At 41.8% G+C, this 20,756-nt stretch overlaps 2 protein-coding genes across 3 annotated transcripts; both read left to right on the top strand.

The window, feature by feature from the left end:
- Window positions 1-1,271: 1,271 nt before the first annotated feature.
- hadhab (hydroxyacyl-CoA dehydrogenase trifunctional multienzyme complex subunit alpha b) lies at window positions 1,272-10,861 on the top strand. The gene is made up of 20 exons (XM_086157084.1): window positions 1,272-1,417; window positions 2,092-2,133; window positions 2,223-2,293; window positions 2,380-2,513; window positions 3,475-3,613; window positions 3,708-3,827; window positions 4,768-4,870; window positions 4,979-5,101; window positions 5,209-5,327; window positions 5,620-5,676; window positions 6,374-6,483; window positions 6,694-6,828; window positions 6,918-7,089; window positions 7,260-7,346; window positions 7,852-7,992; window positions 8,128-8,196; window positions 8,748-8,943; window positions 9,021-9,135; window positions 9,849-9,994; window positions 10,369-10,861. The coding sequence occupies exons 1-20, from the start codon at window positions 1,351-1,353 to the stop codon at window positions 10,512-10,514; spliced, it is 2,292 nt and encodes a 763-aa protein (XP_086013210.1). The 5' UTR covers window positions 1,272-1,350; the 3' UTR covers window positions 10,515-10,861.
- An 858-nt stretch (window positions 10,862-11,719) lies between these two features.
- LOC147237986 (kinesin-like protein KIF3B) lies at window positions 11,720-20,622 on the top strand. 2 transcript variants are annotated; one of them, XM_086157052.1, is made up of 8 exons: window positions 11,720-13,408; window positions 13,490-13,591; window positions 15,007-15,129; window positions 16,066-16,184; window positions 16,360-16,476; window positions 17,360-17,474; window positions 18,359-18,537; window positions 19,141-20,622. In XM_086157052.1, the coding sequence occupies exons 1-8, from the start codon at window positions 12,020-12,022 to the stop codon at window positions 19,289-19,291; spliced, it is 2,295 nt and encodes a 764-aa protein (XP_086013178.1). In that variant the 5' UTR covers window positions 11,720-12,019; the 3' UTR covers window positions 19,292-20,622. The 2 variants fall into 2 exon arrangements, with proteins under 2 accessions (XP_086013178.1, XP_086013170.1); XM_086157044.1 differs by having other exon boundaries at window positions 11,726-13,591.
- The last annotated feature ends 134 nt before the right edge of the window (window positions 20,623-20,756 follow it).

Here is a 20,756-nt window from a genome sequence, read left to right on the forward strand (position 1 = left end):
TCCTCACGCAGTGCAGTCTGTCCAAAATACTATCAAAAAGAATGAACATAAATCGATCATCTAAAATCCATAATGCTTTCTCCACCCCAATAATGTGCAAATCTATCTATCTATCTATCTATCTATCTATCTATCTATCTATCTATCTATCTATCTATCTATCTATCCATCCATCCATCCATCCATCCATCCATCCATCCATCCATCCATCCATCCATCCATCCATCCATCTATCTATCTATCTATCTATCTATCTATCTATCTATCTATCTATCTATCTATCTATCTATCTATCTATCTATCTATCTATTACTGCACACTCTGTAACTTTACTTTCATGTGTTTTGCATACTGCATACAGGCGATACTGTATCCTCTAGAAACAGTGACAATGACCAAAATACAGAAGGCAGAGCTTGAGGTTGAAGAGATGAAGATGTTGAGGTTCTCTTTGGGAGTGACCAGGATGGATAGGATCAGAAAAAAAAAAAAATCTCACCCACTAACTGTAAACTGTAATAATTTATCTGTATATATGTTCATAACTGTGCAATATTTCACAACAGCTACATGTACAATATTTTTTCATACTCCTGTGCACTCCTTATCTTTCACTTGGTACTCAAGACCCTTTATAGTTTATTTGTATTTCTTATTCTCCCCTTTTTTTTACTGTTTTATAAAATGTTCTATTGTTATTTATTATTGTTATATTTTTCTTGTAACTCTGGCACAACAATTTCCTTTGGGATAAATAAAGTTGTTCTTATTCTTATTCTTATTTTTATCAGAGGAATACCACATGGTAGATGTTTTGAAGAGAAGGTCAGAGAAGCCAGACTGAGATGGGTCATGCACAGAGGAGGGGTAGTGAATATATTGGTAGACGGATGCTGGAATTGGACCAAAGAGAAGAGGTGGCAGTGGGGAGGGTGAAGGACAAACCAGGAGTGATCCTGGATAATCCTTCCCACCCCCTGCACGACCAGCTGTGGCTGATGGGTGGCTCCTTCAGCCGCCAGTTCGTCCCACCCCGGTGCCGAACTTAAAGCTTCAGACGCTCCTTTGTGCACACATCCTGCCTATTTTTGTTTAATTTTTTTATTCACAGTAACAATTAGTTTATCCTTTATTAATCCCTCGTGGGGAAATTTGCTCTCTCCGTCATGGATGAACCATGAGCAGAAGGGTTCCACTTGCAGTTCCACTCCAGGACAGCAGATGGCAGCACTGAGCAAGATCTGCACATGCCACAACACCAACCAGAAGCAGGAGAAGAGCAGCTAGCTTGACGGCTCGCAAACTTCACGCCGCCCCTGCCTGACCTGACCTCCGTTCCCCATTCCCAACATGGCTGGTATCCGAGCTCTTGGTGCTCTCTCAAAACTGGCATCAAGGAAATATTCTGCGATAACAGGTAGAAGTGACATAATTTTACAGGTGACAATTTATAGAAAGCGAGAATATAGAATTCACCGAGCGTGTTCAGCTTGTTAGCCACTGGTGTTATTACATAGTAGCAGCTACGAGGATAGTTACCAAAAAATGTGTGATATTCTATGAAAACACAAGGAGTTGTGTGTTTTCGGGAGACTTACTTTATTTGCAGTGCTCCTAACACAGAAAGTTCACAGGGAAACCAGAAATGTTAGCCGGATGCTAACTATTGTAGCGAGTTTTCATCCACCAGTCGTTGTCGGAGACAGGGGATAGCCGCTCCCCAAAACTAATGATTTTAGCCAAACACCTTAATTGACAAGTTTATCGTATGGATGTTTATTCGAAGATATTTAATTTAGAGATTTTTTTCAAGTCTGTAATTCATTCGCCATTGTTGTAGCAGCCAGTGACATGTATCTATTTGGACGGGAGGCGGGGAATGTAGGTGAAGGGTCATTTTATCACTGGGTTACACTTTATGCCCCGGACGATCTGAGGTCGGCGTGTATTCACGTCTCCTTCAAGTGTATTCTTTTACAGTGTTTCTAAACAAAAATAAAGATACTTTACAAGCTAAACATATGTTTGGGATTTTGGAACAGCTGTTATTGCAGGATCATGTGATGCTTATTGTTACTTCGCTTTTTGCAGGCGCTAATTTCCGTACCTTCTCAGTTGCTGCCACCATGCAAGGTAATTTTTGTAAAATTCAGATTAAATAAAAAACTCACCCTGGCTTTCAAACTATATTTTTTTCCTTACTATATGATGTGCTTTGTTAGTCAGAACCCACGTTAACTATGAAGTCAAGGACGACGTTGCAGTTGTTAGGATCAACGATCCAAATTCCAAGGTGTGAAATCATTTAAAAATTAACTATAATGGTGAGTTTAATATCTGAATCTGTAATCTGATTGTCAGGATTAATCCTTCTACCAGGTTAACACACTGTCGACCCAAATGCAAAAAGAAATGGAAGAGGTAATGAATGAAGTGTGGGCCAATAACGCAGTGAAAAGTGCTGTCCTCATCTCGTCGAAGCCGGGGTGCTTTATTGCAGGAGCCGATATAAAGTAAGTCTTTGCCTTATGGTGTTTTTTAAGATGCACGTTGTGCTTTCGGGTCAAGATACGCAAATAATGCATCCTTAGCCTGAAACCACTCTGGAATAAAAGAATTAATTTAGGCGATACTTGATTTTAAAGATTTATTGGAAATGAGAGACAAAAAAGTACAGTGACTTTTCCCCCCATATTTATGTTTTTTTGTTAGTTTTCCTATGTTTTTGATTGTTAATTTCCTTTATTTTGTTCTTAATTTTGTGAAATTTTCAGCATATTTTTTGATATTTATTATCACAATAATGCTATGATACTTTCTTTCATATTTCTGTCAAAATATAAAAACGACTCACTGACATTTAATACTTCAGATATTTTATGCTTAACTTTGACAACTATTTAAGGAATTATATATTAGGTATGCCATTGTTATTTTCTTTCAATTCATTAAAAGGATCACTATAACTCTGTTCTAATTGGAATGTTAATAGAGAGATATCAGAAAATAGAAGTTAGGAGAGGAAGAGAAGAAGAAAATGACCATTTCTGTTATCTCAAAACTTAAAAATCGTTTGATCTTTTTTGGAATATCAGGAGATTTTAGATAGACGAATGAGGAATGATTAAAAAAAAAGCTACAACTGATTCAAGCAGAGAGGTGGTAATTAAATATGTCATTATGCTGAAGATAGTTTTATTTTTGCCAATGCCACACTATTACTTTACATCATGTCAATGTTTTCTCCATAGAACCCCTGTATTTAATTTAGGCATCGTGAAACAACAGAGCTTTATCCATTGATAGTATGGTCAGTTGAGACACTCATGATATTTAGCAACAAAGTTGTGCGACTACATAATTACTTGATTACTTTCCAAAAAGCACCTTGTGATCTTGGATTGAAACAAAGTCCCTTGTAAAATGGTTGCGTTTTCACTGATTTCCTTTTTGTTTGCCTGTTAATTTCCGCAGTATGATTCAGTCCTGTAACAGTGCAGAGGAAGTCACCAAACTTTCCCAGAGTGGGCAGCAGATGTTTGATAAGGTCGAAAAATCTCCAAAGCCCGTCGTCGCTGCCATCAATGGGTCCTGCCTGGGAGGTGGCTTAGAGGTAAATTAGTTATTTTAACACCAAAAACCTGGACGGGGATGCACTTGATAGCAGATATGCATATGCATTCTGACATGCTCTTTACATGTTCCAGTTCGCCATTGCTTGCCAGTACAGAGTCGCCACAAAGAGCAAGAAAACAGTCCTTGGCACTCCAGAAGTAATGCTGGGTCTTTTGCCAGGAGCTGGTGGGACTCAGAGACTCCCAAAAATGGTCAGTGCATGATGATTTTAGGAAGCAGCAGGTGAAAACATTCACATAAGAAACCGTTAGCATCAGAAAACAGCCTCACTTTGGCAGTGCTGTAATGGAAAGGGTTCTTGTGGGATCAAATGAAACTTTTCATGTCCCTTTGTATTAATGAATATAACTAAACACCTCGTAATTGAACTTTTGTGGACCATGACTCAGCTATAAAACAGTAATTGCTAAACTGAAATGCCCGGTTTTATGATGAGTAAACTTGTATTTATTTCAAGACTTTAAAGAACACATTTATAATCCAAAATAAACAAATTAATTCACCTGGCGCGCTCATTTAACTGCCTGAAGATTGAATAAATCTACTTGGCAGAGTGTATCTGCACTTGACTTAAGTAGAAGAAGTAATTATTAGGACCTGACTCAAGCGGAAGAAGTACTTGTTATATCTCATACAGGATGTTTTCAAAAGAAAACATTTCAGAATTCTTGTAGGAAATTTGGAACATATTGGAATTTGATAATCAAGACTGCAAAACAATATTCATCATAATCTACACAGAAATGGTTTGCATTTGATTTGAGTGTCAGCTATCAATGTCTGAATAACACGTCTGTCTATTTCGATGATCGTTGGGAGTGAATGTACAACAAACCGATTGGATTTTTTATGATGGAATATTGATCTGGAAGGTTCTAAAATGGGCCAAACACACAGTCTGATGCCGATGGATCTGTCAGCGCCTGATAAACCCTCACACCAAAATATTAGCCGGTTCTAATAATGAGAGTTGATAGGCCACGATTGTCACCTCCTGCATCGAATAGAAATTGGTCCATAATTGTGAAAGTTATGTACATTTAAATAAAATACATCTATTCTGAGAACATGATACACTGGATTCTAAAACGCATAGTTCAGTTCATGTGTTTGCACTTGAATCCCCTGCAGGTTGGTCTCCCTAGTGCCTTTGACATGATGCTGACTGGAAGAAATATCAGAGCAGATAAAGCCAAGAAGATGGGGCTTGTAGACCAACTGGTAGACCCTCTCGGTAAAGAATCACCCTCCGTTGGCGTGATCCTTCTTTAGGGAGCTTATGTATCAATCCGGTCTGATTCATTCATTCATTCATTCATTCTGGCGTCTGGTTGTATCTCAGGCCCCGGGCTGAAGAGCCCAGAGGAAAGAACAATCGACTACCTCGAGGAAGTTGCCATTGAATGTGCGAAAGGAATTGTCAGCAAGAGGATTCCTCTCACCAAAGGGAAAACCACAATGCAGAGTCAGTCCCAGTAATGATTAATACAGTGATTTTCCCTGTTTTTTTTTTGTTTTCATTCTGAAATAGATAAATGTACACCACACATTGAAGATGTTCTCTCCCCTTAGAAATTCAAGACTATGTGATGAGCTTTGAGCTGGTACGAAATCAAATTTACAAAACTGTCAAAGGAAAAGTCATGAAGCAGAGCAAGGGACTTTATCCAGCACCCCTGAAAATCATTGAGGTAAGTGTAATATCAGCCCGCCGTTAGAAAAGCGTCTGAGGAATTTTGATTTGAAATTAATTGGATGTGAAAGAAATGGACATGCACTCCTATAATATGCATTTAACACCTGCCATGATCTGACAGTGTCTTATCACTGATTGGATCCAAATTTTATCAGTTTAATCTCCAAACATTTACAGCAAATAGTGTCTCTCATTTTTTATTTTAATTACCAGTACATTAAATTTGTATTTTGTTTTTTTTAACATCCAATTCAAATTAATTGTTGATTTACTGCATTAACTTTTAGTGTGTGAAGACTGGAATTGAGCAAGGTCCTGTTGCTGGCTATCTGGCAGAGAGTCAGGTAAGCACTGCTTGTATAAAGCGATATGTGGTTGCACCATAACATTTTACTTGACAACCCAGGCATTTGCTTGATATGAAGATTATTTGCATTAAAAAAAAAACAAAAAAAACACTGGCGTTCTCTTGAATCGAATGAATCACCAAAAGCGTCTGAATCTGTCTCCCAAGTCTGAGATGGACTGCGTTTCAAATGCCTCATGAGCGGATGTGTGTAGGTGTGTGTGTATGTGTGTGTGTGTGTGTGTGGGTGAGAGGGCACGAGCAAATCGAAGTGAATCAGTCGGAAACCTCACTCGTGGTGATGTTTTCCTGTCCATGCAGTGATTCTGTGAGGATCTCTGAGACTTGCTTGAGTCCTGCCTACACACTGAGGATCTCATCCCAGCTTTCTGTTCACCAATCCTTCATTTATCTGGCACCTTGTGCCTCAAAGGAACTGTGAATTTTCCACCATTCTGTGTCTAATGGGAGTAGTGGAGAAATTAATGACTAGCTGGTTGGGGCCAGATGTTTTCTGTGTAAAATGATAAGAGGGAGGTGATAACCGGCTTGTAATTGTTATCAAACGTCATCATTTTTGCGCCAATTCCACCCGCCAGCCGAACCGTCGTCAAACGATGAAAAACAGCATGAGCAGTTAAGTATTTTACTTATGCAATATTTATGAACAGCATATCATATCTTGTTTGCCATAGAATTTCGGTCAGCTGGCGAGAACCTCAGAATCGGCTGCCCTCATCGGTCTTTATCATGGACAAGTTGCGTGCAAGAAGAACCGTTTTGGTACTCCTCTAAAAGAAGTGAAGTAAGTTAATGGCCTGTTTGCAAATAAAAGTTTTGTCCAATGCAGGACAATTACACATGTCATACAGATTGGAATATTATAACAGTAAAAATAACTGAATATATTGAAACTGGAGCATTCATTTCTAAGTTTCTTGACTGATACCTCAAGACACCTGCAAAATTTCTGTTGTGTGTGTGTGTGTGTGTGCGCGTGTGTGTGCGCCACTAGGACCCTTGGTATTTTGGGAGCAGGCCTGATGGGAGCAGGAATCGCCCAGGTGACCGTGGACAAAGGTGTCCACACAGTTTTGAAGGACACCACGACGGAAGGGCTGGGCCGGGGTCAGCAGCAGGTTTACAAGGGGTTGGTTTATCATCTTGTTTAAAATATGCGTTTTACACAGCAGTAGATACGACCATATTGTATTGATCCATTGACATGAAACTTTCAAGGCTGAACGACAAGACCAAAAAGAAGAGCATCACATCGTTTGAGCGAGACACCATCCTGTCCAACTTGACGGGCCAGCTGGATTACAGCGGCTTCGAGAAGGCAGACATGGTCATTGAGGCAGTGTTTGAAGATATCAACATCAAGCATGCAGTCCTGAAGGAGGTGGAGGCCGTAAGTACACCACACACACACACGCACACACACACAGAACCACTTACCGTGTTATAACATCGGTCAGAGGTCTTTTATATGCGTGTAATTAAAGTTAAGGACAGCTGTGTTGTGAAGGTACGTATTGATCTGTTTCTTTGAGCTCTGATCAGACAAATGTCTGTGAGCAGGTGGTTCCTCCTCACTGCATATTCGCCAGCAACACATCCGCTCTGCCCATCAAGGATATCGCTGCTGCCAGCAAGAGGCCAGACAAGGTTTGCACTTGAACTTCAGTTGTACAATCTGACGTAGTCAAAATCATCATAAAAATTCATTTGTAAATTGGCAAATTCTCACATCTTAAAATCCTGCAAAAATCTCCTAAAGTTCAAGATTAAACTTCTTGAAATTGGAAAGAAATGTCCTTGAAAGTAGGTAGGAAATTCACAAACATTTTTTTTTTTTTTTTGGGGGATTGTCGATTTAAAACATCAGATCTAGATTGCTGATTGTGTTTACATGCAACCAAAGCGCACACATTACTGTTAATAAACAGCACATCATAAATAGGTGTGTAAAATTACTTTAAAGTACAATATCTCCATATTCAGTAACCGACACCTCTTGGAAGGAGATAAGGCGGCCTATTCTATCAAGTACCCGAATTTGATTTAAAATAAAAACAAACCACAATTGGACTCAAGCAATTTGAGCTTTGTACATCTAATCTTGAAATTCTGCTTCGTCACTTGCGTCTGATCTCCGTCTCCGTGGCGTCAGGTGATCGGAATGCACTACTTCTCTCCGGTGGACAAGATGCAGCTCTTGGAGATTATAACCACCGATCAGACCTCAAAGGACACGACGGCCTCGGCCGTGGCGGTGGGCCTGAAGCAGGGCAAAGTCATCATCGTCGTCGGGGTGAGGTTTCACTTTTCTTCTTCCGGCTGCTGCAGAGAAAGATCCTTTTGTCAAACCTTGGTGTGGATTCAGTCAAAGTGTTAAATCACGTCACGGATTTCAATAGTTTGGTACATGTCTCACCTTTCTTGGCAGGATGGGCCCGGATTCTACACCACCAGGTGCTTAGCTCCCATGTTGGCCGAGGCAGTTCGAGTATTTCAGGTCAGTCCAAGTGCCGCTGTAAAGCACCCGGACTCCTTCAGGAAGTCACAAACGTTATAAAAGAAGTGAGCCGACAATAAATTGTAAAAAATGTCAGAAAATAAGCCTGACCTCTCCTTGAAAATTTGCCAAAAATTCCTCAAAAGTCAGCATGATTCATCTGAAATTTTAGCAAGTATTACCCTCAAATTTGGCAAGAAAAATCAGCAGTCATCATGAAACTGGTAACAAAGCAATTTGTCAGATTTTTTAAATATTGATGACACTGGTGAAACAACGTTTTAATTAACTAGATTTTGTGCCGCAGTGTTGATTTAAAATATTGTTTTGCTCATTGTTGTGATAGAATGCAGCGAGAATGCATGCGATCAAAAAGTGATTGACATTTAAGGGCGGCTCGAAGAACAGTATAAAAGCATGTCAAAAACTGTATGTCAGTTATGAAGGCTGTCGAACCAAGTGATATAAAACCAGATCATCATATCTCCCTGGAGAAATAAATATTTTCGGAGCTGAACTAAACTCTGGATTTGTCCTCCATGTTCCTGCAGGAAGGCGCAGATCCCAAGAAGCTAGACTCTCTGACGACGAGCTTCGGTTTCCCCGTGGGCGCCGCCACGCTCATCGATGAAGTCGGCATTGACGTCGCCGCTCACGTGGCTGAAGACCTGGGCAAGGCTTTTGGCTCTCGGTTCGGCGGCGGGAACGTGGAGGTCCTGAAGACGATGGTGGACATGGGAATCAAAGGTGCGGGTTGTCACGACGAAGGACTGGGGCGATCTTTCGCTGGTGATAACTTTGCTTTCTCTCTCCTTGTCTTTAAGGCCGCAAGTCAGGGAAGGGCTGCTATATCTACCAGCCAGGACTGAAAGTCAGAGACATCAACCCAGAAGTTGAAGAAATCCTTGAGAAATATAAGCTGACACCCAACCCTGCTGTGTGAGTGTCCAGTGAAGTAAAAATTCTGTAATTCATTCACCTTTTCTGTTTTGTGAAGTCAGTTTGTACTTGCTTCCCAAGTGCCGTCAAAAATCTGCAGAGGAGTGGGACAATTTTCCTGTCATTGGAATTACATTGAAAATGAGAAATAAAAAGGCATAATATACAATTCTGCATCTATCCTACACATGCTGCCCTTTTCAACACCCCTTATTGTGCATTAATATGTATTTATTTATTTCGATCATACTGTTTAAAACTCTTGAAACAAAATAACCTGGAAAGTATTGCAATGCAGCAAAATAGTTTTCACCATTATCATTTTCCTAGAAGTAGAATCACTCAGCTGTAAATATTGCCCGGTATTCTTATTTGCACGCCGTTATAGAGCAGAGTAATTCTAAACGGATCGTCTGTTCAGAAGGATTCTTACCTGAAGCGTGTGTAAACACTGGCTGCCGCTCAGCACTTCAACAGGGATTGGTATCTAAAAGGGCCTGGAAAGTGATGTAGTAGGAACCTCCAAACATGTAGCATCTGGCAAAGTGAAGGCTTATGGTTGATATTCAGGAAATTTGACGTCTGTCTGCTTTCCCAAGTGGTCGAAACCAATCGTACTTGCTTTTTTTATTTATTCACAACATTGAGTGTCAACACATCAAGGTGTTTGTAATTCAGTCTTTTCTTGCTCTGACTGGTTAATATCTCCACAGATCCTCAGACTCTGACATCCAGTACCGGCTCATTTCTCGATTCGTCAATGAGGCGGTGCTTTGTTTGCAAGAGGGCATTCTGAACAATCCTTTGGAAGGCGACATCGGAGCGGTCTTCGGGCTGGGATTCCCCCCTTGTCTTGGAGGTCAGAGGTCAAACTCAGTCATGGTCAACTGACCCGCTTGTGTCGGGTGTAAATTACGGACATTACGGAGGACTAGGAAAAAGTCAAGGTCCTCAAATACCTTTATTACATAAAGTTACCTCCCTTGGTTTATATATCAGGGACCAGACAAGTTAATGAACACCGCTAACATTAATAGACTATAGGTGTTTGGTCTTCAGCAGAAAACAAAGTCAAACAGACTGTAGTATTGAGCAGTGGTGCGCAAAAACAAGTGTTGCTGTATTGGTCAGAGCACGATTAAAAATAAAAACGACAAGTCCCGGAAAATTAATAAACAATGCATGTTTTGTTTTTCTTTGTTTTTTTATGGCATCTCTCTTCACCGCCTCCAGGTCCTTTCCGTTTCGTGGACTCCTTCGGCGCTGACAAGCTGGTTGAGAAGATGAGGGGATACGAGGCCGTCTACGGGAACCACTTCACGCCATGCCAGCTCTTACTGGATCACGCCAGCGACCCCAGCAAGAAATTTCACAAGTGACCCACACCGGCAGCATTCTACCAATAGCACTTAACCGAACTCCAGCCCGCCACTACAATGTGCCTAACATTTAGCAGTACGTCACAAAGCAGGAGATAACGCCGCCAGATACGATTGGAGGTTTTTTACTTTATGATTTTACTTGCTGATGTATAGAAAGAGGAATATATGGGGGCTGGCTGTTGAAAAACATTGATGATGTAAAAACTCTGTACAGGCAAAGAATTAAAAATCATCAACACTGCTGAATGTCGACTACCATCCTGTTTTGTTTTTTGTATATTTTAAAATGGCCTTTTTTGGACTGATGTAAACATAGAGCCTTAATAAAATGTTCTGCAATCAAACTTTTTTTTTTTTAGGTCTTGCTTTTTGAAGATATCCCTGGAGTTTGATTCATCTTAGGTCAAAAAAATTGAAAAGTTATATAACACAAGTGTATGGACCCTCCAAACAGTTCACTATTGTGAAATGAGTGATTTTTGAACAGTTTTGATGGACTTTTATTCCAATCAGAAATACTTAGACTGCATTTCTGTCATGAATAAAAAGTAACTTTATCATCTTGAACTGGACATTAGATTGAACTTTATTATCATCACATATGTTCAAGCACAGGGCCACAAAATGCAGTTTAGCATCTCACCAGAGTTGCAAAAACGCAGCAGGTGCAGAAATAATTGATAAATAGACAAGACGGACATGGTATAGGATGTCAATAATTTCGAGTGATATACAGATAGGAGACAAAAAAATAGGTAATACGTGATAAATCCAAGATACGTGATAAATCCAATCGCTTATAATACATTACAAGCGATTTTTTATACAAACAAAAATACATAAAATGAAAGAATAGTACTAAAAGTGCGTCAATGTCAAATGTTACGGAGAGAGAAAAAAAAAACACAAAGTATAAAAAAATGTGAAAAGTCATGGACGCTTTTAGCACGAAAATAACACATGGGATATGTGATGTCATTAAAACATGTTATTCTGTGTCGGGGAAAAACAAAGGCCTGTAGCCGATACAAAATGTCACACATATAGTGCTGTATGTGTGTGTGTGTGTGTGTGTGTGTGTGTGAAAAGTGGGTTAATTAGACGTTAATTATTCCCTAATATTAAAAGTATCCCGTTCCCGCACGAAATCCGCCGGACTCTGATTGGCCGCGCGGATCACGTGATCTCCGCCCATTGTCCGCGGCTCGGCAGGGTGTGTACCGGCTTCTTTTTCTTTTTTTTTTTCCTCTTCCGCCCTCAGCATCCTTGTGACGCTTCCTCTCTCGGAGGGATGCGGAGGAGAAGAGAAGGGAGGACGTGAGCGTCTCCGTCCGATGAGGTCACGCCGAGAAGAGGGGGGGAAGAGGGAGGAGGGGGGAGTGACGCCGCCGACGACGCCGACGATCAAGAACACGCGTGAAACCGGGAGGCACCGCCCGTGAACATCTGCGGGACCGACACCTGCTCCCGCTCCTCCATCAGCTTTCGAGAGAGGACGCAGGATGTCCAAAGCCAAGCTCGGCGAGGCGGTGCGGGTGGTGGCCCGCTGTCGGCCGTTCAACCGGAGGGAGGCGGCTGCGGAGTGCGAAAACATCCTGGAGATCGATGACAAACTAGGGCGGATCACCGTCAGGAACCCGAAGGCGCCACCTGATGAGCCCATGAAGGTCTTCACCTTCGACTCGGTCCACGGGTGGGACTCCAGACAAAGCGACGTGTACGACGACGCGGTGAGACCGCTGGTGGAGTCGGTGCTGCGGGGCTTTAACGGGACCATATTCGCCTACGGACAGACGGGGACAGGTAAAACGCACACCATGCTGGGGGTCTCCGGTGATCCGGAGAAGAGAGGGGTCATCCCCAACTCATTCCAGCACATTTTCACGCACATTTCCAGAACTCAGAATCAGAAATTCCTGGTGCGGTCGTCGTATTTGGAGATCTACCAGGAGGAGATCAGAGACCTGCTGTGCAAGGACAACAACAAGAAGCTGGAGCTCAAGGAGAACCAGGAGCTGGGCGTCTACGTCAAAGACCTGTCCTCCGTGGTCACCAAGAACGTCACGGAGATCGAGCACGTGATGAACCTCGGCGACCAGTCCAGGTCGGTGGGCTTCACCAACATGAACGAGCGCAGCTCCCGCTCCCACGCCATTTTCGTCATCACGGTGGAGTGCAGCGAGGAGACGCCCGACGGCGGGGACCACATCCGGGTGGGAAAGCTCAACATGGTGGACCTGGCCGGGAGCGAGCGCCAGAGCAAGACGGGCGCCAAAGGGAGGCGTCTGAAGGAAGCGGCCAAGATCAACCTGTCCCTCTCCGCCCTGGGGAACGTCATCTCGGCCCTGGCCGACGGGAAGAGCACCCACGTCCCGTACAGGGACTCCAAACTGACCCGTCTGCTTCAGGACTCGCTGGGCGGGAACGCCAAGACGGTCATGATCGCCACGGTGGGGCCGTCGCACAAGAACCACGAGGAAACCCTGGCCACGCTGCGATACGCCAGCAGGGCCAAGAAGATCAAGAACAAGCCTCGGATCAACGAGGATCCCAAAGCGGCTCTGCTGCGGGAGTTCCAGGAAGAAATCGCCCGGCTGAAGGCCCAGCTGGAGGAACGCACGCTGGCGAAGGAGAGGAGGAGGAGAAGGAACAGCAAGAGGCTGAGCAAGAGCATGGCCGGCGTGGACGAGGAGATCTTCCAGGAGAGGGACGCGGACGTGCAGAAGGCCGCCGAAGAGGCGCCGGCCGCGAAAGACGAGGACGCGGTCCCGAAGGCGCAGGCCTTCCAGGGGAGCAGCGAGAAGCTGAAGCACCTGAATGAGAAGCGAATCAGCGTGGAGGACTTGCAGTGGGATCAGGACGCCCTGGAGAAGATCATGGAGAAGTACAAGGTGACCGAAAAAGAAAAGCGGTTTCTGACGGAACGACGAATACGCTCGAGTGACGAATTCACCGCGTGTTTTCGTTCGCAGGCCATGGAGAGCAAACTGCTGGTGGGGGGAAAGACCATCATCGATCACACAAACGAGCAGCAGAAGATGCTGGAGCTGAAGCGGCAGGAGATCGCAGAGCAGGTAATAATCATGCGCATATTCCAGACAGGCCCCGATGTACACGAGAACAAGAAATAAGCGGGCCGCCTTCGAGAGGAAATCGCAGGAGTTTCAATCGTCAGACAAAAGAAAACAAAAAAAAAACGGATTTGTGATTAACATGATTAACAGAGCACGGACTTCAAATTCCAGGTGGCGGCCATGACGGCGAGACCTGAGTTGAGTGACCCGGACAGAGCAGATATTAGACGGGCGTTTACCTGCAAAGAAAACAAATACTAATGCTGGTCACGTCTCTTCTGAGGGAGACGGCGACGGACCAACCTTCTCTGCGGTAATAAAACGGAGGGCAGGATGATAAACCGAGTCCAGAGGTTTGAGGAGAGAAGAGGCTGCATGACTATAAATATCGCCGCCGCCGCTTTCAGGATCCCGCCTCTGCACGACTGCACTGTCTTCCGCCACAATCCATCGTATGCTGTTTGAAATTTGGAATTTATCTGAGCTGGATGGCAAGATATTTACCAGCAGGATTTCGGAGATATTCCCAAACGGAGGCTTGCAGATGATTTATTTCTGTAATAGCGGCTCAGGAAAAGTTTGAAATTAACTTGAGGTGTGAAAGTGCACCCTGCAGGACATTAACTGGGGTTTCCATACATTGAGCGGTTCTGGAAAGCACTAGCACAAAGAGAACTCACAGGTGAAAAAAAATTCCTTAAAATTCTATACATAAGGTTCACATCGGTGATGCCGTAATAGAGAATACTGAATATTGGCTTGAAAAGAAAAAAAAAAAAGGAAAAGTCAGAGATGACATTTTTTAAGCAATGAGTTAGCAAAGGCAAGAAAAAGACCAGGAAATGAAATTATGCAAACAAAAACATTGACGCGCATTGAAAGGAGCCCTTTGAGACTGGAAGCAGGGGGGGACCGCGGTTCGTCAAGCCCTGATCTGGGAGGTGCAGAATCAATACGGGATCGATCGGCACATGATGTTCGTTATCTCCTAAGATCAATCAAGATATGTTGCTAAGATGAGTTGCTTCGCTCGAATGCGACTTAATGTGATTTAAAATCTCTTGCACGCGCTCAAAAATCATACTCGGGACACACCCAGAAATGTGAAAGGCCTCCTGTCAGACCACACCGCCTCCAGTAGGGGGCGCTACACTCCATCCCTCAGCAGGGAATTGCTGTAGGCTTTCTGAAATATCTGGTTTTCAACTTCAACCTTTTGTAATTCTGGCTACTTAAGCATTTATGCTGCGACCCAGGGGTCGGAGGCGGGGGGGGGGGGAGGAGGGGGTCACCACCTGCCCCACCCCAGCTTTTCATGTGCAGCCGTGCTACTGCCCCCTGATGGGTTTTGGAGGGCGTTGTTTTTTTTTTGTTTTTTTTTTTTTTTTCAGAACGCGTCTTTTGTGATTGTGCAGATCCGGCGAGAGAGAGAGATTCAGCAGCAGATGATGCTGCAGGATGAGGAGACGCTGGAGATGAAGGATACGTTCTCCTCCCTGCAGCAGGAGGTGGAGCTGAAGACAAAGAAACTGAGGAGGGTAAGGTGACTCACCCACTGACGCCTCCCGGTACCACTGTAACCCAATCAATTATTTTAATGTCTTCAGTGTTATTCAATCAGAGAATTACCTCCATCAGAAAGGCTGCTTTCCCACATGTCAGCTTTTTTTGGCCTCTTTGGGTTGGAGCAAGATGGCACAAAATCCACAATAGTGGTTTATTTTTATTTTGCTTTTTCTGTTTATTTACACCACCACATAAGCAAGACAGATACATTGTATTCAAGTCATCCAAGGGATTTCATTTATAGGAGAATCTTGAATTTTTTTTTTCCCAAATATTGGTAGGGTTTTCCAAAATTTAATACTCAGCTTGACAGACTTCGTTTTTCCTTTTGAAATAAACGACCCTTTTCTGAGAAAGTGTTTTTGCAGAAGTCTTATTCCTTGTTACCTCACTCTGGGATGATCAGGATTCACGTGTGTCCTGGAAAAAAAATTAAAAATAAACAGTTAACATGGATTTTAGAAGGGGAAATCATGGCGTTGGAAATAGGCATTGTAATGAAAAATTACTAAAATGTTTTCCCGCTTCTTGTAGTGGAGCCACACTTTCTCACCTCAAGACAATAAAGTAGTGGTTTCTAGTAATATGCAATTCAAGTGAAAAAAGCACGCTTAATGCTATCCTTATGATGTCGACAATGAAAATCAGTTCAGTCAGGATCAGTATTTAACAAAGTGAAAATCTTTTTATCTGACTATGCAGTTCCAGTCTGAGGTTTTGACCTGTAGCCTTGCTCTCCACACTTGAAATATAGAGAAAAAAACATCCTGGAGAAGTCCTGGAAAATTATCTTAAATTAGGAAATTAGGGGTTCAGTATTCAATATTGAACCGTTTCGTTTTTTATTTACCAAACTGAGGATCCCGGCTGCGACAGCGGTACTCAGTGTGTGTCCGCGTTGTGTGCAGTTGTACTCCAAGCTGCAGCTGGTGAAGGCAGAGATCACAGATGTCATAGATGAACATGTTAATACCAGACAGGAGCTGGAACAGACACAGAACGAGCTCACCAGAGAACTCAAGTACAAGTGAGTACATGTTTCACACCAAAAAAAACAAGTTAAAAATAATAGTTCAATAGAAAGAGATGTCATTATTTAGGAAATAGTTGAACTGCAGGGCCTCAATAAAGTCTGATGTTGAATATTTGTCCTGCAGGATCTTGCGCTTCTAACACACCTGCTATTCCAATGTACATTCTAGATATCTCCTGATTGAGAATTTCATTCCTCCCGAGGAAAAGAACAAAATAATGAATAGACTGCACTTTGACAGCGAAGAGGATCAGTGGCGACTCCGGCCAGTGCTTCCACCAGAGAGGTCAGTGAGGTCATTTCGCAGTCCTGCCATATTCTATATTATTATAATCCCACAGGAAGAGGATGTGACAGCTTTCTCTGCATTATTTTTGTGCATAGATGTTATTGTAGTCTGGGTTTTTGTCTTTACTTTTTCAGTTCTGTTTATTTGGGCTGTGAAGAAGATGCTCTAAATGTGGTGTCATCATGTATTTTGTCCTGTCGCTATCAATCCCATTATTTACCCTTTGAGGATATTCTTATAGTTCAGCAGATAATTATGGTGGTGGACTGAGGCCGTAATTTAATTCTATGTTGTGTGCGACGGAATGCCAAAGAGTAAATGAATATACCCGTCTTTTATTTTCATTGTGACCTTTACAAGACAGATACACAAGCAAGGATAGCACGATGAACGATGCAAGCGATATGTGCTTGTAGTGAGAGAAAAGCATTATTTCTCAACAAGAGAAAAATGTGCAAGAAAAAAACATGTTTACAACAGTTCAAAATCTAAATAAAGGATTTATATACAACACATTCTACTTTACCTTTACTTGCTGCTCGCAGGCTAACTTGAATTGGTATTAAGCATGTTTTTTTTTTTCCTATTGCAGTTAGCTAAGGTGCACGTTTAGTGTGTGTGAGCATTGTTAAAATATTTTTATTTGTTACCAAACATAATTTCAGTGTCATGCAAAAATCTGTTATCACATGACAGTGGCTGTAATTCACTCTCATAAGCTGGAGGTGAAATTCATCATTTTGCCATTTAAATGATAAATGCTCTCTCCGCTTGGTATTTTTCTGAAATGAGACAGTTATATGTCAGAGGGTAGGATGAGACTGATTTAATCACAGATCGTGATTTTTCATCACTCTTTTATCCCAACTCATTTCCCAAGTGTTCCCATCCGGGTCAAGAGAAGACCTCTCTCTGCGGTGGGATACAAGAGGCCAATCAGCCAATATGCTCAGATGGCTGTTGCCACAGCAACCGGGGATCCATCTAGATATCAGGTCGGTGCCTGGTCATTCATGAGGACGGTTGGTCAGCAATGGTGAATTGTGTTTTATATGATTTAATTATTTGTATTTTGTACATGAAGACGAACGGGAAAAAAAATATATTACAACGGGTCTATATATCAACAGAAAATTTTGCATGAAATTCTGTAATTTTAATAACTGCAAATGCCATGTTTACATTTATATTTTCAAAAATATGTATTCATATCTATGATGAGGTATTTATTCATCTCGGTAAAAACACTATTGTTGATGTTAACTGTACATAATATACAGCCATTGTGCATCTTTTGCTGCAAGTGCTAAATCAGACACGCTGTAAATTATTCAGATAAATCTGTCAAACAATGGCTGGCTTTCAGTCAGTAGAAATGAGTAGGAATACTTGTACCTTTGGAGGAAGATAAACCCCAAACATAATCTGCCTGTACCAGTTAGAACACATCCATACTTGATATTGTGTAACAACTGAAAGCCAACTTAGAATTTGTTGTATATTCACATCAATGCATTTCGCAAAAAAACACAGCAGTCATGATTTAACCACCACTGCTTGACTCTGGGTTTTTCCTTGGATCGATATTACTTTATCATCCTTTGTCAATATTAGAAAACAGTTAATTGCCCCTGATTTTTTTTCACAATAAAAAGCCGTTAGTGATGCATGATACAGCTGATTTGAGGCAAGGGGTTTAACATCATTTGGAGAAAGAGCTGTGTTTGTTTTAAGACCAACCATCAGAGATCAAGCGAAATAAGCGTGTAAAAATGTCAAAGCAGAGAACAGGAACCTTTTGACACAATGTTACTTTTACATGTGTATTTTTGCTTTCATAACTGCAAAAACAGAAACATTACATAATCTGTCATTACAGGCTGAAAATATCATGCTGTTGGAGTTAGACATGTCTCCACCCACCATGTTCACCTTGAACCTTAATGGAGCCCACCTGGAGAGAGCCTTCTCTCCAAGACTGATGCCGGAGCCTCTACTTGATGTGTTCGCCAGACAGAGGACCCGCTCCGCATCGCGCGTCAGGAAGTCACAATCCTGGTGAGAAGGACGTTTAGGAAGCTGGAAGTCTGACATGATTGTAGCCGCAGATGTACAGTAGTTAGTAAAGGTTGAGCGGGGCTCATTTAAATGCATTTTCAGAAAGATACTCACCATGGTATTCCATGAAGAGAAAACATTATTCTTTACAACACTTTATAGCCTTAACTTTGACACTTTATATTTTATTCGTATTTCTTACTCTCCCTCCTCCCTACTGTTATCTATTATTGTTATGTTTTACTTGAAACTCTGGCACAACAATTTCCTTCGGGATAAATAAAGTTGTTCTTATTCTTATTATTCTTATCTAATTAGGTTTGAATTTGTTTATCGTAAAAATAATAACCTCTCTTCTGTCTGAAAGTAATGGAAAGTAAGTTCCTCTGCCTTTTCCAGACAGAGGAAATTGTATCCCTACTTCACAGTGATATTGATTTACTTCAACAGGAAATTAAAGTCTTAACAGATGTAAGATAAAGAGATTATAAGTAGCGAAACCTTAAAAAAATAACTATCAACAAGAATTGAGGTCATGATCACGATTAGAGAAAATATGGTTGAATGAATAATGCATTGCACCTTTTTTTGAAAATTTAACAGGTATCAGGCACCACAAGCAGCGTCTGTTTCTTCGTCTCTGTCATCCAGCACACTGACGTCAGGAAGTCCGAGCGTCTCTCACAGTCAGAGACAAAGACCGTCGTCTGCCGCCTTTCTTTCACTCGGGGCAGCGGCCGAGGCGAGCCCCTGAGGGGGACAGATACTCCTGCACACAAGGGCTGATCCCTGTTCCAGGTGGCACAAAAACAACCAGGCTGGCACGAGGAGTGATTTGGGGAAAATCCCATTTTCTTTTTTTTTTCCACAACCTGAAAGAAAATGTGATGTGATATGGCAAACAAAAGACTGGAAAAGGGCTGGGCAATATCTTTGTATAACTGCCTTACTTTTTATTTTTCTAATCAACTATGTTCATCATTTATACCCAGCAAGGATCATTATATGGTAGCTCCCCTTGTTGATTTACGGTAGTATTTTATTTTTCTTCTGAAATTTCTTTTAACAACATTTTGGGAGATGGCGACACACACACACACACACACACATGACAGTAATGGTTAATAACAGCTAAAGATAGCCTGAAAATATTCCAGACATTAAACAAGTATAGGATTTCTTTGCTTGAATGTTTGTAAGTGTTGAATGCAGCATTCAGAAACAGCTTTAATATTAGCCAAAAAATTATCTTAAAAAAAAAAAAAAAAACAAGAAATGACAGAGAATTTATCCCCCAAAAATCTGCTTAAAAAGCATAACCAATTCTAGTGCAGTTTCAAAACACTTAACAGGAAAGTATTCCAAACTTTCAAAAATGCCTTATTATTGAAAAAATCTATTTAACGGTCAGAACACAGATTTTTTTTTTTTTTTGTCAGATCTCCTTTAATTTAGCTTTTATTCAGTTTTTAGGGAAATGCTATTTATTAATGTTGCATGTCCGATATGAGATTTGACACACCCAAACGAATTAATTAAAATTGATGATATGATATTAACTACCATTCCCCCATATTGCCCAGCCCTGGTCCGACATCCCATATCTGTTCGAATAATGCCTGTCAAATGAAATCAGTGGTCAGTGGAGCTCTTGAAGTTATCTTTCACTGTTTGCTGGCTTTCTTTCTGTTTCAATCAACCGCTGCGTAAGCCATGTGGGTTCTCTCTGGAAATACCCGGGCCTCAACAAATAGCACAGCTGCGACATCAACTACTGGCACCCAATATTGTTTTAGAGTGAATTAAAATATGACTTTGTCAGGTAAACACTTAGAAGGCCATCGCTTTCCTGGAGCATGTGTCCAGTCGTGGAGGGCTACAGTGATGGAACTACATGGGGCCATTAGTTAAACCTGTATTCTTGAATAGTTGTTGCTTCAATTCCTTGCCACAGTAATGTCATCGTGAGCCAAAACAAACAAAAATGTGAAGGAAGCTTGCACTGCTCTCTTGCCTTATTTTTTCCATAGCTGTGAACTTGTGAAGAGTCAATTTGCTTACTCATGAGAATAAAAGCCAAAAACCTCTTGGGCTGTCAGCTGTGTGCAGGAAAGGAGGTAAACAATGAGTGAGTGCCTGCAGGGAAACTCGCTGACTGATAAATACAGTAAGATGACGTTTCCTTCGGGGGGGTCACATGACTCTTTTACAGTAAGTCC

Source organism: Fistularia commersonii, chromosome 1 (genome assembly GCF_037954325.1).
Source record: "Fistularia commersonii isolate RoL2024-O1a breed Wild chromosome 1, RoL_Fcom_v1.0, whole genome shotgun sequence".
Taxonomy (NCBI): domain Eukaryota; kingdom Metazoa; phylum Chordata; class Actinopteri; order Syngnathiformes; family Fistulariidae; genus Fistularia; species Fistularia commersonii.

What these genes read in the sequence shown, in the direction of transcription:
- LOC147237986 (XM_086157044.1), top strand. Translation starts at nt 12,020, where the DNA reads ATGTCCAAAGCCAAGCTCGGCGAGGCGGTGCGGGTGGTGGCCCGCTGT. An exon ending in GGGATCCATCTAGATATCAG is followed by an intron (nt 17,475 to 18,358) that starts GTCGGTGCCTGG and finishes CTGTCATTACAG; the next exon opens with GCTGAAAATATCATGCTGTT. An exon ending in GTCAGGAAGTCACAATCCTG is followed by an intron (nt 18,538 to 19,140) that starts GTGAGAAGGACG and finishes AAAATTTAACAG; the next exon opens with GTATCAGGCACCACAAGCAG.
- hadhab (XM_086157084.1), top strand. Translation starts at nt 1,351, where the DNA reads ATGGCTGGTATCCGAGCTCTTGGTGCTCTCTCAAAACTGGCATCAAGG. An exon ending in TCAACGATCCAAATTCCAAG is followed by an intron (nt 2,294 to 2,379) that starts GTGTGAAATCAT and finishes TCCTTCTACCAG; the next exon opens with GTTAACACACTGTCGACCCA. An exon ending in CTCAGAGACTCCCAAAAATG is followed by an intron (nt 3,828 to 4,767) that starts GTCAGTGCATGA and finishes AATCCCCTGCAG; the next exon opens with GTTGGTCTCCCTAGTGCCTT.